Source organism: Colossoma macropomum, unplaced genomic scaffold (assembly GCF_904425465.1).
Source record: "Colossoma macropomum unplaced genomic scaffold, Colossoma_macropomum, whole genome shotgun sequence".
Classification (NCBI taxonomy): Eukaryota; Metazoa; Chordata; class Actinopteri; order Characiformes; family Serrasalmidae; genus Colossoma; species Colossoma macropomum.
Window position 1 is genome coordinate 36,662,463 of NW_023494792.1, and position 22,321 is coordinate 36,684,783.

The following is a 22,321-nucleotide window of genomic DNA, read 5'->3' on the forward strand; positions in this document are numbered from 1 at the left end:
TTAGCAGGTATGTTTGGAATTTTAATATTTTAATAAGTTTGGAATTTTAATATTTCATAATATTTAAGAACACACTTGAACTGATGGTTCTTCAAGGGTTCTTTAGTAAAGACAATGGTTCTATATAGGATGAACACTCAAAGAACCCCTTGCATGATTAAAGGGTTCTTTGCATCATGAAGGAGTTCTTTAAATTGATGGAGAATATGCTATGGTTTTATGTAGAACCAAATTTTCTTCTATATAGAAGAAAAGGGTTTTATATAGCACCAAAAAGGGTTCTTCTATGGTTACAAGCTTGGCATAATAAAAATAGAAGAACCCTTTTTGGTGGTGTGATAGAAGAACCCTTTTTAGTGTTATATAGAACCCTTTTTTGTGAAGGTTTTGTGAATTTTGTGAGTTTGTTCTGTTGATAGCTATAGTGCATTGTGTTTGTCTGCTGTTGTGACTTAGATAAAGATTGGACTGCAACATACAACATAAAGAAAATATGTTACATCTTTAAATTGAACAATTTTACAATTGTTTTACAATTTTACAAACAACAAGTTAATCACTAAAAGGAAATAAAAAAGTTTGTCACCCATTTCTACAACGTATGCAAAGAATGTGTCACTCAAAACAGCTGTTTTTAGCCCTCCATCCAGTCTCATTATGGCACATCTATGCTTTTCATGATGTCTCAGGGTGTGTTCAGACGATATCGGTCATTGGTCCAGTGTTTGGTTACCTGCTTGGATCCCTTTGTGCAAAAATATATGTGGACATTGGATTTGTCAACATGGGTGAGTAGAAGTGTTCACGCCTTACAAGTCAATACTTGTACTTGAAGAAATTTTCCACCTCTAGTTGATTCATCCCTTTATCTTTGATACATATAGTTGTTAAATATTGGTATTTTCTAAAGAACAAATAATTATTTAAGGATAAATAATCACCCTAGGAGCACTGAATAATTGCATTTATTATTTTCAGAATTACTACAAACAATTACAAATTGCATCAAATATGAATGTTTTTGACCTTCCAGAGGTATTTTTCAATATTAGTCCTAATTCCACTTGATAATTTTGATTACATGATGGTGGATCATTTATACACAATTGACACAATATATATTTATATACATATTTAAATTTTATGCTCTAATTAAAAAAATGCTCCTATATGTTATTGTGCCATTTGTTTATGTTTATCTTTTTAAGCTCATGTCAGTTTTCTACATGCAAAATTCATGTGACATTCGTGTGGGGGTCTGATTGATGTGGATCTGAGCCACGGATTGGAGCTCTCACTTCAGCCTGAGTCTGTGGTGGCATAAATGTTGACTACATGGGAGACAGAAACATCTGAGAGTGTTGAGATCTAACGCTGCCTGTATTCCCACTGTTTTACTTGCCTGACTGCTTGGCCCAGATATTCTGAGCATGTGGTGTGCAGCAGCAGGGAGACAAAAGCGTGTGTTGTGCTTGCGCGTATTGTGTTTGAGGGAATAAATGTTCTCATAAATCCAAAAAAAAAAGAAATGACAATTTTTCTCTGATTGTCACTGCAAGCTTTTTATTTGATAGAAACAATTTTTCCAAAAAATGATTTAGCCTCTAAGTGGTTAGGACATGTGTGTTCTTGTTTTTCATTTTTTCCTCAGAGGCCATTAGCGTCATCGCACCAGGAGATGCACGCTGGGTAGGCGCATGGTGGTTGGGTTACCTCATAGCAGGGTTCATCACCCTTGTGTCAGCAGTGCCCTTCTGGTTTCTACCCAAGTCTCTCCCTGTGTCAGAGGGACGACTAGCCAAATGCTCTCCTGAGCGGACCAGCTTCATTAAGGAGTCTCCTGTCCTGGACCACAAGTACCAGGCAGATGAGCAAGCCAGCTTCTTAAGATTGGCCAAAGGTAGGGTAGATAAAAGTCTTACACAAAGTTGAACACTTTCTCATGTTCCTCTTCTTAGCCTGGCTTTACATGGTGAAACTTATTTGCTTGAGACCTACATGAAACTAAATTGCACTTGAATTGCATAATGTAAATGCAACTCATTTGAAACAAATATGTAGTTAAGAACCCTAAATAGATAGAACAATGTAGTGTATCAAATATACAAGCTGCTAATTTAGCTAACTAGTTGAGTACTTGAATGTGTCATGTGCAACTCTGTTTTTGAATTGCTTCATGTAACTGTCAAGAAATTATGTTGGATGAAACTCACAACAGGCAATTAAAGTTTCACTGTGTAAAGCTCGCCTTAGATAAATTTACATTGGCTTCAGTCCCAAAAGATTATAAGGCTGACAGATTTCCCTATGTTTTGCAGACTTTTTGCCAACACTGAGATCTCTCCTTGGGAACCCAGTCTACATTTTGTACCTCTGTGTTACTGTCATCCAGTTTAACTCTTTGATAGGAATGGTGACATATAAACCGAAATACATAGAACAACACTACGGACAGTCAGCATCCAAAGCTAACTTCTTGATGGGTAAGTGTATGCTGAAAGCCCATAATTAATTTCACTGGTTAACACTTAACATGATAACAGTTATCCTGTAGACATATTGAGTAATTATTGATATTTGGTAATATATTTTAAATATAATAACTTTAATAATGAATTTCAGTTCATTTAGAGGGTGACAAGTAGAACTGAAGCTCCAAGGAGTATTATAATCTTAAATAAGAACTACATAGGGCCTAATGTTGGGTCCAAGATGCCACAAACACTGTGGTCTTGTTTCTGCTAAACTAAATCAGATATCTCGAACACAGTTCATTACCCTGGGATGTAAGTAGAATTCTCTTCCTTACAGACGTATAGATAAACTTCTAACAACGAGGTCATACTTTATGGCACGTATTAAGCCTTGGTACCGTTTCTGATGACCTGTCCCTAACAGACCAGTACTATATGGCTGTTTTGCTTGCATTTGTGAAAAAATTCTGTAAGTAGGCAAATATGCTGTACAGTTGTATGTAAAGGTTTGGGCATCCCTGGCCAAACTACACATTTTGTTTATTTTTGAAGTGAAAAAGAATAAAACGCAAACTCTGCAATAAACAGCATTTTCTGCAAATGTTGATGCACAGTTACTTTATATTTGATTAATATAAAAAATAGAAAACAATTAAATAGTTATTGTGCATGTATAAAAATTTGGAACTTTCCAGTCTCAGAGTAAAGTCTAAGAACTAAATTAAATAATTAGGCCTTGATTGATTTGTTAGCGCTGCTGAGGCAGGTTAAGAGTTGTCATTAGGGATTGTCAGTTGATGAAAATTCCAGAGTGTAATAAATTCTCTGACTTTTCAAACCTTGTGCTAATACTCAACAACTAAGGAGCTGGCAGGCTGATCTGAAAATGAAGCTAATTGATGCGTACAAAGCAGGGAATTCTATAAAAAGATACCAAAGCAGTTCCAGCTTGCAATGTTCGGTGTCTGAGATGTCATTAAGAAATGACAGTTAAACCGAGCAAGGCAAGATCTAGAAGACCAAGAGAACACTCATATATAACTGCTCGTGCTGTACACCAATGAAGTACATCTGGAGCTCTTTGGCCACAATCACCAAAGATTTGTTTGGAGAACAAAAGGAGCATGGGGATGATCTATGCTTTGGGGTTGTGTTGCATCCAGTGGCACAGGAAACATTGCATGGGTAAAAAGAAAAATGGATTCCATTAAATATCAGCGAATTCTAGAAGCATATGTGACACAGTAAGTAAAGAAACTTAAGCTGAAAAGACAATAGCTTCTACAACAGGACAATAATCCAAAACATACCTCAAGATCCTCCATGAACTACTTCAAGAAACACAAGCTGTAGCTTTTGCAGTGGCCCTCACAGTCCTTGAACATCATTAAAAAACTGTGGGTAGATGTAAACATTCTGTGCATGCAAGATATCCTAAGAATATCACAGAAATAGAAGTGTTTTGCAAGGAAGAGAGGGTGAAAATAAAAAAAAAAAACAGACCATGAAAAGAAGTCAGAGTGGATGGAGTGAGGCGGCTAAATATTCAGCTGATCCAGAACATCCAATTCTATTAACAATGCTATAAAAGTTGTGTGTTCAACTGAAGACCTGTGTTAGCTATGGGTGCGCCTTCAAGTAGTTGAATTCACCAATTAGTTTTAGGAAACCTTTGGACATACAGTTGTATGCAAAAGTTTAGGCACCCCTGGTTACGTATTTTGTTCATTTTTTAAAAGTAAAAAAAATTAAACCTTTTCAACCTTTTCAGCAAATATTTTAATTTTTTTGCTGTAGATGTTCATGAACAATTACTTTATATTTTAAAAAAGTCAGAAAAAATAGTAATTCTGGCATGTGCAAATGTTTGGACACCCTACTAAATTAGGACATAGTAACACCCACTTTGGCAGATATCACTTGTAAAATCTCCATAGAAAAACATTGTTAATTGAATGTAATGTTCTGGATCAGCCGAACATATAGCTGCCTCACCTCATCCACGCTCATTTCTTTTTATGGTCTGTGTCTTTTTGCATGTCTAGCAAAGTCGGGTATGCATTAATTTTCCTGCATTTTGTCAATGTTTAGTGAGTGCTGTTTTCTTCCTCTCCTGAAATGTAATTTTTGTTTGGTGAAATAGTTTGGTGATTTTTTTCACCTTAGGCAACCCTTTGTGGTTGGTTGACACTACTCATATAGTATAACTGAAGACCCATTCGTATACAGCATTAAGTCAGGATAATCCAGATTGATTTCCTTGATTTTTTGGAGTTCATCTTAAGTCTGGAAAAGTAGGATGCAATAATGCTCATCACTCTTATCTGGATTGGGCTTTGTCATTGTGGCTGGATTGCTTGCTGGAGCTTTCTCAGTAGGAATGTTGGCAGCCTCTAGAATCACTGTCCACCTCATCCATCTCTCACATGTCACTTGTGATACCCTGCTTAGGTTCAACAGCATGTGTATATTGTATGGACACTTGATTTTGAGCTTTTGGTCCAGCACTACACCAGAAGAAGTGTCCACATAAGGCAGGTCACTTGCCCTGTGCCAGAGCGACATTATGCAAAGGCTCAAAAATGGTGTCCAGTGGTGTCTGGAAGAAAGATTACCAGGTGCTCCCTTAAGTTTAAAGAAAGTTTTAGTTATTTTTCATTCAGTTCAATAGGTTCAGTGGGTTTTGGAGTTAAGTGTTTAAGGGAGCTGTTTGTGAGAATGCTCATAAACCATGTTCCAGTGTTCTAGAAGGAACCTCAGTTCTCCCACAGTAGTTAACTTTTTAGTGCTTTGGATGACTGTGGTCTGGTTCACTAATGTTCAGTTATGGCTGCACTTGTGTCCTCACAAATGGAGATGGTCCAGGAGCAGCAGTCTTTCTAATGCTGTTCTTCCATGTTGGATGCTAATATCACATCATCGATGTACTGGATGACTGTGTACCCCAACTGCAGCATGATTTTTCGCAGATGTTTCCTCAGGGCCCCAGGCTATATGGTTGGACTGCTGTTAAGTCCCTTGGGAGGACTCCCATCCACGTGTTAACAGATAATGCAAACCATGTTTTCACATCCTCTGCCTTTGGGATCCAAAAGAAAGTATTTAGCATGTCAATCACACTTGTAGTTTAGCTTTAAGGAACTCAAGACAGTGCTAGGTTCTGCTGTTAAAGGGGTTAAGGGGTTATTTTGTTGATGCTTTAACTAGCCATCCTGTATTCAACAACAGTAACTTGCCACATGCCATTGGCCTGACCACACTGGACTGTTGTAGGTAGGACTGGATGATATGTACAAATAACTATGAAGATGTTTTTGCGACCATAGATTATATCACTGATATGACTCTTTCTGGCAAACATAAGTAGGAAAGTAGCCAACATATGCAAACATAGGATTCTCACTTGGTACATAACAGCAATTATTGGTCTAAAATGTGTAATGGGGTGTGAGCAGGGAGAACTGAGGCTCAAGTGACTCACTGAGGAAATGCCTTACCACCCTGAACAAACTACTGCTGTTTTGTAGACATAGATTGTTATATAATAATCTAAATGTCATGCCTTCCATCTGCAAGATGTTTTCATCACATGCCCATTTTTCTAACAAGCCGCAATGTTTCTACGACACAAAGAACAAAAAACAAAAAGCAACGTTTTCTTGAGATGATTAACAGAAGGAGATGTCGCGGCAGTTAGTGGGATGTCGCACTGTGCCGGTGTCTATAAACACTCGTTTTCGTACATTGCTCACTGGGGATGGTACGACCACAACATAAGATGGTGGACAAAAATGATTACATGTTTAATAGATTTGGACATTCCTTCATAGGATGTCTGTCAAAAGTAATATATGTTTAAATGATGTGGGTCTTTTCTCAGATTTTAAATTACAGTTGCTGAAGATGTTTAATAGTCAGCAAGCCAACTCATTCATGACAAAAATTTAATTTAGCTTAATAAAGTATGTGGAATTATGTGGGACCAGAGCTGAATTTGTGCCAGAACAAGCCAGATCTGGATCCAGCATGTCACAGATTGGATTTGGCACCTATTTTAGTGGGCATACATACATTCAGCTCCTGTTGGCGGTAATAACAGTAATAAAACTGACAATTTCTTAAATATCAGGAACCTGTTTTTTTAGTTGTGGGAAACCCACATATGAAAGAACATTCAATGCTTAAGTACCTCCTTAATACACTCAAATGGGTTTTTTCAGGAACCACTTGTAATGGTAGTGTTTGTCCCTGAGATCCTCCAAATATTTTGTGAAGTGAAATAAGACAAACAAAAACTCCTTAAGCTTTCAGTCCACTTTTGTGGTCTATTCAGCTCTTACTTTCAGTAAATACACATTAATAAATTTCAGTAATATTTAGACATTACATGTTTTATTTAAGCTTGTTGTCATGAGACGAGTATCATGGGAGGTGACCACACACCATCATCATTCTGATGACAAATTAAGCCCAAATTAAAATTAGTAATAGCATTTTTCAGCGTTTTACCAGACAAAAGGGCTAAAAATGTTTAAAGGACCACAAATTTGACAAATTAACTAGAAAACAATAAATTAATTAATAAGAAATATACATATTTTATTTCATCAGTGTTCCATCAATGCACTGCAACAGCTACCGAAATCATATCAACAAGTCACGTCTTTTGATTGAAATAAATTGTAAGAAGGGATCAAGATCATTCAGAGCCTCCGAAAGGACGTGGTGTAATTTCTTTGTTCAAAACCCTGTCGGATTATGAAAGGTAGTTCTGTTCACGTTACGCAACAGCTTGTAACAGAGATGGTAACCCAGAAAGCAAAATCTCTAAACGTATCTCTAGCAAACTTAAAATGTTAGCCAACAGCAACACAAACATTTTTTGTAATACAACTATATGTAGGACAAAGCAGTTTACAGTGTACTATAAGAGCAGTATTAACAAGGGGCACTTTAACCTGCTCTTGGGCGCCGGGGCTACAGGTGGTCGTCGGGCCTATGGGTCTAGTTACACACAGCGTCCAAAAACTTAAAACATTTGTTTTTAATGACAGTGTACACACCACCGCTGCCAGTCAGTGACTTCCAGCACTGCCATGTCTGCAAAAATTTCCAAAAAAGTCGGGATGCTGTGCAGAATGTAAATAAAAATAGAATGCAATGATATGCAAATCATGTAACCATATTTTTAAAGAAAAATACTACAAAGACAACATATCAAATGTTGAAATTGAGAGATTTTATTGTTTTTTGAAAAATATATGCCCATTTTGAATTTGATGCCAACAACACGTTCCAAAAAAAGTTGGGACGGGGGCATGTTTACCACTGCGTTTCATCACCTCTTCTTTTAACAACACTCTGTAATTGCTTGGGAACTGAGGAGACAATTTGCTGCAGTTTTGAAAGTGAAATGTTTTCCCATTCTTGGTTGATACAGGATTTCAGCTGGTCAACAGTTCGGGGGCTAATTTGTCGTATTTTTCATTTCATAACAATCCAAATGTTTTCAATAGGTGACAGATCTGGACTGCAGACAGGCCAGTTTAGCATGCTGAGTGGTCTTTAGCCCAGAGGACAAACTGTCCATGATTTCCAAGAAGAATTCCAAATTTTGATTTGTTGGACCACAGGACACTTTTCCACTTCCCCTCAGTCCATTTTAAATGCGCTCGGGCCCAGAGAAGGCGGCGACGTTTCTGGATCCTGTTTCTATATGCTTACTTCTTTGCACTTTAGAGTTTTAACTTGCATTTGTGGATGCAGCAACAAACAGTGGTTTTCAGAAGTGTTTCTGAGCCCATGCAGTGATTTCCACTACAGAATCATGTCTGTTTTTAATGCAGTGTGCCCTGAGGTCCCAAAGATCACGGCCAGCAAATACTGGTTTTTGGCCTTGTCCCTTTCATACAGAGATTTCTCCAGATCCTCTGAATCTTTTAATGTTGTTATGTACCGTAGATGATGAAAAGCAAGAGTTCTTTGCTGTTTTACATTGAGAAATGTTATTCTTGAATTGTTGCACTATTTGTTCATGCAGTCTTTCACAGAGTGGTGAACCCCTCCTCATCTTTACTTCTGAAACTCTCAGCCTCTCTGAGAGCCTCTCTTTTTATATCCAGTCATGTTACTGACCTGTTACCAATCAACCACCAGGTGTTTTTTTAGCATTACACAACTTTACAGCCTTTTGTTGCCCCTGTCCCAACTTTTTTGGAATGCGTTGTTGGCATTAATTCAAAATGAGCAAATATTTTTTAATAGACAATAAAATGTCTGTTTCAACATTTGATATGTTGTCTTTATACTATTTTCATATTAAATATGCACATCATTGCATTTTGTTTTTATTTACATTTTGCACAGCTTCCCAACTTTTTTGGAAATGGGGTTGTATTACTGCACAAACTTAAACCCAGAACCAAACCACTAAAAGCCATGATCGGCCATGACTGAGAAGGCAGTCAATTCCCGTACAAACCTGACGTTTGCTTCTTATTCGCCAACTGAAGTTTGTCTTATTTGTATTTTTCGTCCCAGCTTAAATGGTGCTGGAGATACATTCTGATGCCTATAACTGCTGCCTCATATAAAGTGAAACAGAAAATTTTAATAAGAAGCTGGTTTTGACTTTGAGAAGAGTTTGTTAGCTGATACCAAACTAAATTTATCAAAATTAATGTTCGAAAAATCAACACTGCAGCACCCTTCACTGTAAAGCTCACCACATTTGCTCAGACAACATAACTAAATTAAAAACAGACAGCTGAGTTATACAAAGGCAGGGAAAGCAGAGACATAAACAAAAACACACTGCCAATGCATAAAAAAGGTTTATGGACCATTCGTGTCTCACCTTTCATGCACTGAAGTAAGGTTGGACGTTTGCTTTGACATTATCGCAAAGCCCATTTCAGCCTTTGAAGTAAAAAAACATTGTAAATACAATGAGATTTTCCTGGCTTTGGAAGGTTAGAAAATGACATACTCTATAGGACCGAATCTCACTTTTAAACATCCCAAGTTACATTGTTTAACCACAGCTGGAGCTTCAAACTGAAACACTGCCACACTTATAATGAACTGGCTTAAGGCAATGACACATAGCAGTGGTTGCTGTGCAGCACCTGGAAGGCTGAGAAAAGAAGGTGGAGTTTGGCGGAGAACATAATGATCTGACTGGCCATTCACAGCACTTATTGAAAGCAAATAAAATTTCATTTTCTTAAAAAAAAATCAACTAGAGCCAGGTGGTGAAGAGAGAATTAATAAATTAATAAAAAGCAAACAAAAGAGGCCAGAGTCCTTGAATTATTTGGGGCCCCTGGGCCTTAGCTCAGGTGAGCCTGTGCATCAAATGGCCCCTGGTAACAAGTAATGGTTTCTTTAAAATGACCATCTTTCATTTTTAAAACTATAACAGTAAATGTCAGAAAAACAAAGTGTTGAAGGTAACTGTGGAAAAGTGGAAAGGGCTTTGTGCATACAAGCCTGTTATGAGTGACCAAGCCTTACACTTTTATCTAATGCAAAACAATGGAACATTGGTATCTCCCTCTGTTCTGTCTTTGACTATTTGTCCTGCATGGTTTCACAGAGATGTTAACAGAATTGCATGAGACTCTGTGGCTGCTTGATGTGATCTACTGCAATTACTGCCACCTGCTGGTGATAAAAATAGCTATCATATTTCTACCTTGGGAATAACTGTAAACATGCCCTGTTTTAATAGAGAAATAGCCTGTTTTGTAAAAAAACGAAATACATACTTGAAAACTCAGTCTTGAATAAAAACCATGCCATTCACTTGAACCACGTAACCATTCGCAAGCCAATCAGAACTAAGGTAACATATGTAACATCTTCCCAAAGATTTGAAGCAGGTTTTCATTTACCATGGTTTTTATCAGGTCCTACAGAAAATTGATTTAAAAGTAAGCAAAGTTTGTTACCTCGTAAAATTCTAAATTTTAACTAACTTTTCAAGTTTTTTTTTTTATTTATTTGTTTTAGTAACTTTAATTTTAGGCACAAATTGATTACATTAGTGAATCTGCACTGAGAGAACATATTCTTAAAGGGGAATTTAAAAGCTTCTGCATAATTCAGTCATTAAAATGTAGCCATTCAGAGTAGTTTGATGTGAAATGGTTCATTGTAGAGAAACTCAGATTTCTTAACAGTGGTGGTGACAAATGTAATCATTTTATTTATTATCCAAAACAACCAGTGAACCTACACATGTCTTCTGAGTTGTTATGTGTAATGTTGATAATTGTACAATAGTGCTAAATCTGAAAAGGTTACTTTATTTGCAAACTATTTTGACTTAGGACACATATTTAAAAAAATGTTTTAGGCCATAACTTCTTAAAACTACTGTGAAACAGTGTCTCAGAGTTCATCAGCACCATTATGTGTGAAAACCTTTTTTTGAGGTGTTTTAGAGGAATTGGCATGTTCTTACAAAATATTGTCTCTAGAGTGGTGCACTTCACCATTCAAAAAATGTTTTAAAAATGGTTTTAATTTTGGAATTATGGAAATTATGGAAGACCCTTTACACATAAATGTTAATTACGCATATTAAGGAAAAACCTTGATTGTATCCATAGTGCATTGTAAAGCATTAGCCCTCACTTTGTCTTGTCACAACACACTGCTCTCAAGCTGATCACACTCGACCCTGCATGACTAATTAGTCTGCTAAGGAATCAGTTATTAGGAAAACATTCTACTAGCAGGTGACCTGTGGTGCAGTGACTAATAGGCAAAATAAATTACTCTACAAAGACATACACTACTGTTTACAAGTCTGGAAGCACCACTCAGAAGAATATAAAACCATTTTTATACATGTGTAAAAACATTTTATTAAGACGTTAGTGCTCTGAACTCTCAAACTGGGAGAGCAATTTAGGAATTACAACTAATTTTATACGTAGCCCCCCTGCCCTCTCCATATTTAAGGGCTCAGAAGTAATTGGAAAAACTTCAGTTCCTTCTTGTGCTTCATTTTTGCCTTCAGTAAGCATGCTTGATTGGATTGGGGTCAGGTGATTGACTTGGCCATTACAGAACATTCCACATCTTTGCCTTAAAAAAGTCTTTTTTGTCTTGCATTTGTAGTATGCTTTGGGTCATTGTCCATCTGCATTGTGATGTGTCCATCTGCACTGTTTTGATGAATCTGGCTGAATTGGAGCAGATAATATAGCTTATACACTTCGGAATTTATCATGCTGCTTTTGACAGGAGTCACATTATCAATAAATGCAAGGGAATCAGTTCCATTGGTAGCCAAACATTCCCACACCATAACATTACCACCACTATGCTTGCCTGATGAGATGAGGTATGCTTTGGATCATGAGCAGTTTCTTTCCTTCTATTCCCTTCATTCTGATACAAGCTGATATTTATCTCATCTGTCCAGGTTTTTTAAATGTTTTTTTTTTGTCAAACTCTTATCTGGTCTTCCTGTTTTTAAGGCTTACCAATAGTTTACATCTTGTCACCCTCTGTATTTACTCTGGTGAAGTCTTCTCTTGATTGTTGACTCTGACGCAGATATGCCTTCCTCCTGGATGGTGTACTTGATCTGACCACTTGTTATGAAGTTTTTATTCACCAGGAAAACAATTCTTCTGTCATCCACCATAGTTGTTTTTTTTGTGGTTTTCTGGGCCTTTTGATGTTTCTGAGCTCACCAGCACCAGAAACGGTTCTCCTATTGTTATGATATCAAGCTTGTAACTATGAAAGAACCCTTTTTGGTGCTATAGAGCCATTTTCAAAAAGGTTCTATATAGAACCACATACAACATACTCTCCGTAAATCTGAAGAACTATTTCACCAAAGAACCATTTAGGTATGCAAATAGTTTTATATAGAACTCATGGTTCTACAATCCTGTTTCCAAAAAAAGCTTGGATGCTGTTCAAAATGTAAACAAAAACAATGCAATGAAATGTATAAAACATTCAAACCCTATATTTAATTTCAAATAGTATAAAGTATAACAATATAAATATATGCCCATTTTTCCCAAGTTTTTTTAAACTTGGGGCAACAGGGGCAACAATAGATAGATAGATAGATAGATAGATAGATAGATAGATAGATAGATAGATAGATAGATAGATAGGATGTGCAATAACAGGCATAAATATGATGTATCTATGTATCTATGAAATATATAACTATATGAACAATATATGCACAATTATAAATATATTTATGAACGTATCTATGAATGATATATACATGTATATATACACATAATACTATGAATACAATACATATACTGCATGTTACGTATTTTTAGAGTAAGCAGTTATGTGTTCTTTCTATAAACAGTGAACAGTCTGTTGTATGGAAATGTTAGGGATGATAAATAATAAATAAATATTTTGTGCAACATACAAGTATGAGTATTAGTAGAGTGATGTGGGGTTCAGCAGGGTGATGGCGGAGGGAAAGAAGCTGGACCTGGTCCGAATGGGAGGGATGGGAGGAGGGAGGAGGTTAAACAGTGTGTGGCTCGGGGTGGTAGGTCCTTGATGATGCTGTGCACACAGTGCTGGTGGTGAATATCTGTGATGGCAGGGAGCCGTGTGCCAGTGATGCACTCTGCAGTCCTTACCACTGGTAAAGACTGGTAAAGTTGTGTAGTGCTAAAAAAAATCACCTAGTGGAACATATCATGACTAATTAGGTTAATTGGCAACAGGTCAGTAAGACGATTATGTATAAAAAGAGCATCCCAGAGAGGCTGAGGGGTTCACCACTCTGTGAAAGACTGTGCGGGTAAACAGTGCAAAATTTAAGAATAGCATTTCTCAACGTAAAAGAGCAAAGAACTTTGGGATTTCATCATCTACAATACATAATAACATTAAAAGATTCAGAAAACCTGAAGAAATCTCTGTATGCAAGGGACAAGACTGAAAACCAGTATTGGCTGGCCAGGAGTCTTTGGGCCCTCAGGCAGCACTGCATTATTCTGACATGATTCTGTAGTGGAAATCACTGCATGGGCTCAGGAACACTTCTGAAACAGGAACACTTCACTGACGTGGGGGTGCATTAGTGTGTATCTGTGAAGACATTAATGCTGAATGATCTATACAGCTTTTGGAGCAATGTATGCTGCACTACAGATGACATCTTCTTCAGGGAAGACCTTGCAAGACAATGACAAACCACATTCTGCACGTATTACAACAGCATGGCGCTGTAGTGAAAGAGTCTGGGTGCTAAACTGGCCTGCCTGCAATCCAGATCTGTCACCCACTGAAAACGTTTGGCACATTGTGAAATAAAAATACAACAAAGGAGACCCCAAACTGTTGAGCAGCTGATATCCCATAACAAGGAAGAATGGAAAAACTTTTCACTTCAATTCCCAAACACTTACAGGGTGTTGCTAGAAGAAGAGGTGATGCAACAGAGTGGTAAACATGCCCCTGTCCCAACTTTTTTGGAACATGTTGCTGGCATTAAATTCAAAATGGGCTGTTTATTTCAAAAGACAATAAAATTTTAACATTTGATATGTTGCCTTTGTATATTCAGTTAAATATAAGGTTTAAATGATTTGCATATCATTGCATTCTGTTTTTATTTTTATTTTGTAAATGGGGTTGTGTATAGAACCATTGCATTTACTAAAGAATGCTTGAAGAACCATCTTTTTTAAGTGTTTACTTTAAGGTCTCCCATTACTGACATAGGTGTTCAATTTCATACACACAGCTTGTATAATCTCCTTAGAAATGTAATACCAATAGAATGGGACACAATAGAGCAGCTGCGCATGGTCACCAAGCGTAATGCCAGGTGTCAGCTAGAGGGTTTATAAAGCCCCCCTAGCATTGGGCTCCAGAGTGATGGAGCACCATCAAATACCTTTGGGATGAGTTGGAAATCAGTACTTGTTCTAACTAAATCTCTTGTGGATGAATGCAATCAAATCCTCATAGCAATTTGTAACTCCTTCCTGGAATAGTAGAGACTGTTACTGCAGCAAAGGGGGGTAAACTATTCCCCTTCGCTATGGAAGAAATGTAGAATGAGTAGGTGCCTGCAAGCTTTTGGATGTATAGTATTGCAACCAGAAAAATCCTACAACACAGATCAATGGAGTGAAACTGTATAGAAATGCATAGAAAAATACAACAGTAAACCTAAAAGATTGCTAATTATCTAATCAAAGGATGTGCAGATGAACTCCTGTTACCCATTTGCCTTAAGTAATGACACAAATGAATCATGTGATAATACCAGCTTAAAAATACCATGACAGTAAGTAATATTTGTCTATATAAAATGTTCACCAAATAGGAATCAAATTAAACTTACAACCATTACTTTCTGGGGGATACAGCAGGAAGATTAAATGTTTTTGTTTTTACTTTGCTTCTTAGGTAAGAGGAAGGGATTGAAAGAAAACTACTCCTGTTCTTGTCCTGTTCTGTGCTTCTGGCTTGCGAGTCTGTTTCAGCATAGTCTTACACAACTTGCACTGGAATTGATTTTGTCTTCTGAAGTATTTGCACACTAACAAAGTACACTGGGCTTTGTGTTTAGCAGAAAATCTGCTTTATGGACTCGTTCACAGCATGTTTCTGCCAATGTATTTTAATACTAAAATCAGGCACTGTCCCCAGCTAGTCAGCAGCAGCCCACGGCACTGTATATAGTGGGAGCTGGGGGCTGGGCAGGGCCACTTTGTGTTGCTGGGGCAGGCAGATATTGTGCCTGTACTAAAAGCTGCCTATGTTACAGTGTATGCTTTAGGACATTCTCAGACCACAGCTTCAGGTTTCAGCTGAAATGCCGGTCTCAGAAAAACAGTCATATCTTAGCTCTCGTGAAGTCAGACATCAAGTGATTAGGCTTTAGGTTAAGCAGCCACAGACACCACAGCCCAAGAGAAAACGCCCTTGGACACTATAAAGTTCACTTGACATTTATATATATATATATATATATATATATATATATATCAAGTGTGCTGCTGATGAAAGCAATCCATGTGCCGGCTGAGAGCATCCACCCTCTGTATTTACTCTTTGAGCACGAAGGGTCCCCAAACTGTTCCACAAAGTTGGAAGCATAAAATTGTCTCAGATGTCTTTGTGTGCTGGACCATTAACATTACTCTTTGTTAGAACCCAGACCCTGAAAAACAGCCCCAGATTGTAATTCATCCTCCACCAAACTTTACTGTTGGCACCATGCATTCCAGTTGGTAGCATCTGCCAAACCCAGATTCAGCCATCAGACTGCCAGTTGCTCATCACTCCAGAGAGCTTCTTTCTACTGCTCCAGTGGTGGTATGCTTTTCACTATCCCAGCCAGCACTTGGCATTGAGCATTGTGATCTTAGGCTTGTGTGCAGCTGCTAAGAAACCCTGCTATAGAAACCCATTTCATGAAGCTCCTGACACACGGTTCTTGTGCTAATGTGCTAGAGGTAGTTTGGTTCTGCACTCAGCAGCCATGCTCTGTGAGTTTGCGTAGTCTACCGCTTTGTGGCTGAGTTGTTGTTGCTCCTAGACGCTAACATTTCATAAAAACAACAGATCTTGCAGGGCAAAAATTTAACAAATTGATTTGTGGTAAAGGCGACATCCTATGATGGTGCCACTGAGCCTTTCAGTATGACCCATTCTACTGCCAGTGTTTGTCTGTGGAGACTGAACGGCTTGATTTGTGCTTGATTTTATATACTTTTGGCCACATAGTGTATTTTAGTATTTTCAGGACTGTCAGCGCAGGCCTTGCGCAAAGCACCAACTGTAAATAGGGGTGGAGTTAGAATGAATACATTATCAAAAGTCATGGTTAGGAACGCTGAATCGACAACCAGTAAGATCAGCTCCTCTCTTTCCCTTTAAGAGCTGCATTTTCTCTGGCAGTGATATTGTCTTAATATTTTCCTAATGGTAGAAGGGCTTTAACAGAAAAAACATGCTGAACTACAAAGACTGATACTTAATTGTCACTAAACCAAATAACACTTAAAAAAGTAAACTAAATTAAAATAAATTATGAAAAACTGAAGTAAATTAACAAAAATTGCCAAGCACTGTAATTTGTTAAGTAGGCTATAATTATGAAGAAACATATTGATGTTTCCAAAGATTATTCTTTAAACAGCACAGTGAGTTTTAATAACATTAATGCATTTGGCTGTGCCCAACCAAGCAGTCATCATGCCAATCATAAACCTACTGACTAGCAGCAAAAAGGAATCATAATAAAACTCCACTTTAAGGATGTACTGTATGTTGCAGGAAGATTGAGAAGTTTGCAGACAGACGTCTTGGTGCTCTCCAGAATGTGTGTCTCTTCTGGTAAAAACAGAGAAGAGAGCTTTTAGAGGCATTAAATGTGTCAGATGTCTGGTTCCTGTCACTAGCACTGTGAACATTTCAAACTCAATATGTCTAGAATGAAGCATTTTACATCAAACCACACTGAGTGATTTTGTGGGCATCTTATTTAAAATGGGCATCATGTTTAAAGGGTATCCTACATGTGTGGCAGGTCATCATTTTCTGTCTTTCTGGCTCTCAGTGTAAACAAAATGAAAAAGTTCATGATGTAACTGTAACGTCCCACCCTACATCAGTGTTCATACAGCTGTTTTCGTCTGTTATTGGCCTGAGTGCTATCATACGTAAAGGCTAGGCCTGGCAGAATTTTGTTTTCCAAGTTGTGTAAATGTTAGGCTGTATCGACTGGTGAGCTTTCAGTGAAAATAATAAAACCATGAAATATTTAGCTGATGTAATCTGACAAAAAGTTAGGAGGACTGAATTATATTTCGTTGAAAGTGTGAGCTGTGCTAGCCCCTACATCTGCGATGCCCCTGGCTATGGCAGTCTTTTCCATTAACATGGAGTCACACAGGTTTCACTTTTTAGGAGCTGAAATGGAGATTTTAATTTAGGTCAGTTGTCGCCCCAGTACTTTGAAAAGGGCTGAGTCAAATGCCAGCTCACCTCTGCTGTTGCAACAGCCATGCATTACTAAGTGATGTAGAAGCAGAACAAAAGCTCTGGATTCCCAGGTCTTTCCATGTTCAATACTCACAGCAGAATTTACTAACCAGTTCCATTTCCTTTTACACTTCTTAACGACAGGCCGGTGTAGATACATGCACAGATAGACCCAGGGGGGCTTGAGCCTCTGCTCCTTTGCCCTCCAAATATACAAGTGGTTGTTGTGCGTAATAACTGTATGAGATTTAACTATGAAATTCATTGCTCCCGGGCACCCCCTCTGGTGCAGTATTGACTTCCTGTGGTTATCCTCAGTAACCCTGACCTTGTATGAATCACCAACGCTTAAAATCCCACCAATAAAGCCCTGATAATCTCTTTAACAAACTGTCACACTCCTTAATGTGGTTATTTTGACCAAGAACCAAACACAATGTCGTCAATAAGGGGCATTGACTTGGTACCTCAAGTTTTCTTTAATGCAAAAACCAAAAACCAGGGATTTTTGTGAGACTCTGTGGAGCTCTTTCATGGAGTTACGAAATACTACACAGCGATTAAAACATGTAGTAAGTAATGCAACAGCTTTGCACACTGGGGCCCATGCATAGATGGTAGCATTGCTGCCTTTGGATAAACTCCAAAGGGGATTTTCATAGTTCATAGTCATTCAATAGTCATTCAGGGTGGTTTGATGTGAAATGGTTCATTGTAGAGAAGCTTACTGACTTAGATTTGTTTACAATGGTGGTGACTGAAACCAGAGGTCACAATGGCTACAACGCAATTTTTTTAAATTTACTGTCCGAAACATCCAGTGAACCTACACGTGAGTTTTTACACGTAATGTTGGTGATAGTAAAATATGGTAAATATGGTCAGTCTAAAAAAAAAATAAGGGGACTGTTTGCTTTCAAACACCCTATATATACCTTCACTGTGAATTTATTAAAAAGGGACATTTTAGGCCAAAAACTGCTCAAAAATTGTAAAACAATCTCACAGGAATCAGGCAACGTATTTTATGTAATTACTTTTTGTGAGGTAGATTTCAGAGGCATCAAACACTTTGGACATCCGGTGCCTCTCACCACCACTGTGAACAGTTTTTCTACAATGGAGCATTTTACATCAGACCACTCTACTTTGTTTCCATCCTAGCTATTTAATTATGCAGAGCCATTGTGTTTGTATGCCTCATCTGGACCTTTGTTACCTATGAAAGCAAATGTTCTAGCATGAATTGCTGGTGTTTTGTCTAAGTAAAAAGTTAAAATAACACTGATGCACGTGAGACGACATAACGAAAGTGTTTCCCTTTGAAACTCAGGCCTAGGGAAAACCAAAACATGCTTTCCTTTCATACATCGGAAATGTGACATCCCAGTGGCCCTGACTTCACAGTTAGGGCATACTTTTGCTGTCTAGCTTTTTCTAATGCTGCTCTATCTTTCAGGTGTGATCAACATCCCAGCTGTCGCCTTGGGAATGTTCTCAGGGGGCGTGCTCATGAAGAAACTCAAGCTGAGCATCATGGGAGCAGCCAAGTTTGCCCTGGGAACGTCTTTGTTGGGCTACTTTCTGTCTCTTTTCTTTTTTGCCATGGGTTGCGAGAATGCCAAAGTGGCTGGCATCACTGTGCCATATGACAGGTATGATGATATCTTTTCGCTTTAATTATTCCTGTGGGAGAATTCCTGTAGTGTCCTTCAGATTAATTACAAATAACCTGTTGGTTCTTTGTTTGTGTGTGTACATGTCAAACAGAATGGGCAGCCTCTCCCTTAAGAACAGCACACTCTTTGTGGAGTGTAATAAAGACTGCATGTGCTCAGGGACGGAATGGGACCCAGTGTGTGGTGAGGATGGTCTCACGTATGTCTCGCCGTGCTTGGCTGGGTGCCGGATGTCACGTGGCTCTGGAGTGGACACGGTAAGAGGGGCCATGCTGTAGGGATTGGCATGCTTAATTGGGAACAATGGCTTGTGTTTATTGTACTAACTCATCAAAGCTTGCAAGCAACAATGCGAGGTGGTCTTTCTTTGCCTTGAACTCGCCCTTTCCCACCCGTTGCTGAAGGGTGTGCACAACCTGTTTGCTTTTGCTCAAAGGACAGGGTGAAGTTTGTTGCCTTCTCTGGCACTTCCTCAGAGGAATTCACTCTTTTACTCTTGGACTGGGAGTAAATGTGAAACCACCCTATTTTATACACAATACAATTTCTCAAAATGTACGAAAAAGATGCAAGAAGCAAGTTTTATAGTACTGCAGTCTTTAATCTGCAGTAGAACAAGTGCCATAATTGTATAGTAGGCATTGTGATATTGTAACACAAAATGTCATTAAACATGCAGAAAAAGGTGTATTTAATCACAAAAAAAGTCATTTTAAAAGTGGTTATGGGGAAATGGTGCCATGTTGCAACAAGTGTGAAAATACAAGCATCACTATACCTACACTGATCTCAATAAACTTTGGCTAATTCATAAACTATATTTGTTAAGCAACTAAGACAATGCTTTACTAATCTGTTTAATACTAATAATGCACTGTGACATTTTTGCCCTCTTCCTCTTGATTTTAGATTAGGTTTTAGTGCAGATAATGATTGTGGCCCACAATTTTTTTAACTGAAGTCATCCTGGTTCTTTGAATTATGCAGGATGTAAGACTAAAAAAAATACTGATGAACATATTAAAACAATTAGCATGTATAAATTAAAACAAATTTAATTTATAGAATCTACACTGTAAAAAAAATTGCAAATACTGTAAGAAGTCTGACAGGAAAGTTGCAATTAAAGTGAAACACCTGAAAAAAAGGAAAAAAAAAGTCTTGCACCAAAATTGCCTGTAAAAACCTGTTAAATAGGGTTGAAATAACTAAAATTTAGAAGGAAGTAGCCCCTCTTCATTCCAATCTAACATCCTATAAATTCAGTGTCCTGCAACAAATTTTTTGCACCAGCTGTGATATGCCAGCATTGCTCATCTGTCCTGCATTCTCTCGCCATAGAGCCCTGAATTCTCCTCGCCTGTTGCCTGCTCCTCCTGCTGAATCATTCCATCCGACATCCAAACTGAGGTCCTTTCTTACTGTTTCCGTTGCTCTGGGTAGCGCTGTCTCAGCCAGACCCACATGACAGGCTGGCTCTCCTCCCCAGCGTCCCACACTCACCGTGACGCATGCTTTGGCGAGTCCTATCCCCACAGCAGTCCTGACTGATCTTTGGTCAAGCACCAGCACATTCTGACATCTCTTTGGGATTTGAAGGACAAATAATCCTCTACATTGCCCCCTTGCCTGTTCCACCTGCCAATGCTTGACTTTCAATGTCTCTTCCAATCTGTTCTGACCTGTGCCTGCAGATACACTCAAAAAATCGCAATTATCGGCATCTATTTTCAGCCATTTGAGGCTTACCTTCAGCTACTCAATGCTACTACCCACTCCTACAGGGGCTACCAAAATTTGGAGCTGCATCATTAAATTTCCAAAAGCCATATGGCCCTCTACATTCTCACCCTGCCTTATCACACCTTCTTTCTTGACCTACCAAAAACCCCCTTGATGCTGCCGCTCACATGATGGGATGGGCTCCTCCGCTTCACGAGATTTCTTCATTGTCCTCCTAACACCATTAATTTTCAAGTCTCTCTTCCGCAGGCTAAGCAGCCCCTTTCATCATTTATCTAGCTACCCCATGTGCTAAACTTAAACACTTTTAACTGTACCTATTGTATTTTACCACAGAATCTCCCCTTTATCTCCCACCTCTAGTCTCATTTCATCTGCCCATTGACGTTACCTACTAGAAATTTCCACCCCTATGCTGGCTCTATCACTCTCTGCACATCCGATGCCTTACCATCCCTCTACACACCATTTCTTCTCAGGCCTGTCCTCTGCAAGCTGAATTTGACCACCTCACCCCTTCAACTCATTCAGGCCCTTCTCCCCTGGAACACTTTAACCACTCAGGGGCATTACTAGAGATTTATGGATGGGGCATGTTCCCCAGGAGGAATGAAAAAGTCCCCAAAATGCCTTTTTGCCACAAATTTTTAGAGAAGCCATAGGCATAAAACCGATCAAAATACATATATTTAGATACTGAAGTCAAGCAATCTAGCTATTTGCCCTCTCTTGGATAAGCTGCAGGTTCCGATTATGGTACCCAAATACAAAGAATTTAGACATGTACAATTGGTGCAATCAGTAAGGTTTTGCTCTGATGTAAAACAAGGTGACAGAAGGCCATAGTGACATTTGGCAGCACAAATATAAATTTCTAAAGTAAATTTGTATTTATTCTCACAAATGAAGGTATATTAAGAAAATAACAATTCTACCAATTTGGTATATTTTAACTTTATCCTACCTGTTCCTTTAGCCCAAAGAGTGTCCTTCAACTTTCTCTTCCCCTGTTTGCCTGTGTTTAGTAACATGGTATTTTTATTAATCTGAGATTTACAGGAACCCAAGGCTTAAGGAGGGATCAATCATGAATCAAAATTTTTTGTGAAAATTGGTCGGCAAAATCTTGCCTGACTGAGCTGCCAGCTTTGAGAGAAAATTTCTTTAAAAAATGTTGTATACATCAGTTGATAGGTTGAGGAAGGACATAAATTGTACTAGGATCAATGCTATGGGAGCTTTTCAGTGACATTAACTTACTGTAAACAGTCTATAGCTACTACTGAAGGGACTATTTGGAAATACTTAAGAGAAACTGTATATGAAAACAAAGAATATAACGTTGTTTTTATTTCTATTGCTCATTCACTCTTACTATGAGTTTCTTAAAATTCCTCTTCAGGCTTAAATAGT

The 22,321-nt window shown here is 38.2% G+C and overlaps 1 protein-coding gene across 1 annotated transcript in view; it reads left to right on the plus strand.

Annotated features, from left to right (window-relative positions):
- slco1c1 (solute carrier organic anion transporter family, member 1C1) overlaps positions 1-22,321 on the plus strand; it is a 60,277-nt gene that overhangs the window by 33,895 nt on the left and 4,061 nt on the right. Inside the window, exons 7-11 of the mRNA XM_036577028.1 lie at positions 690-788; positions 1,652-1,900; positions 2,319-2,483; positions 18,946-19,141; positions 19,257-19,422. Of these exons, the coding sequence (XP_036432921.1) occupies positions 690-788; positions 1,652-1,900; positions 2,319-2,483; positions 18,946-19,141; positions 19,257-19,422 (875 nt within the window). The remainder of the gene's footprint in view (positions 1-689; positions 789-1,651; positions 1,901-2,318; positions 2,484-18,945; positions 19,142-19,256; positions 19,423-22,321) is intronic.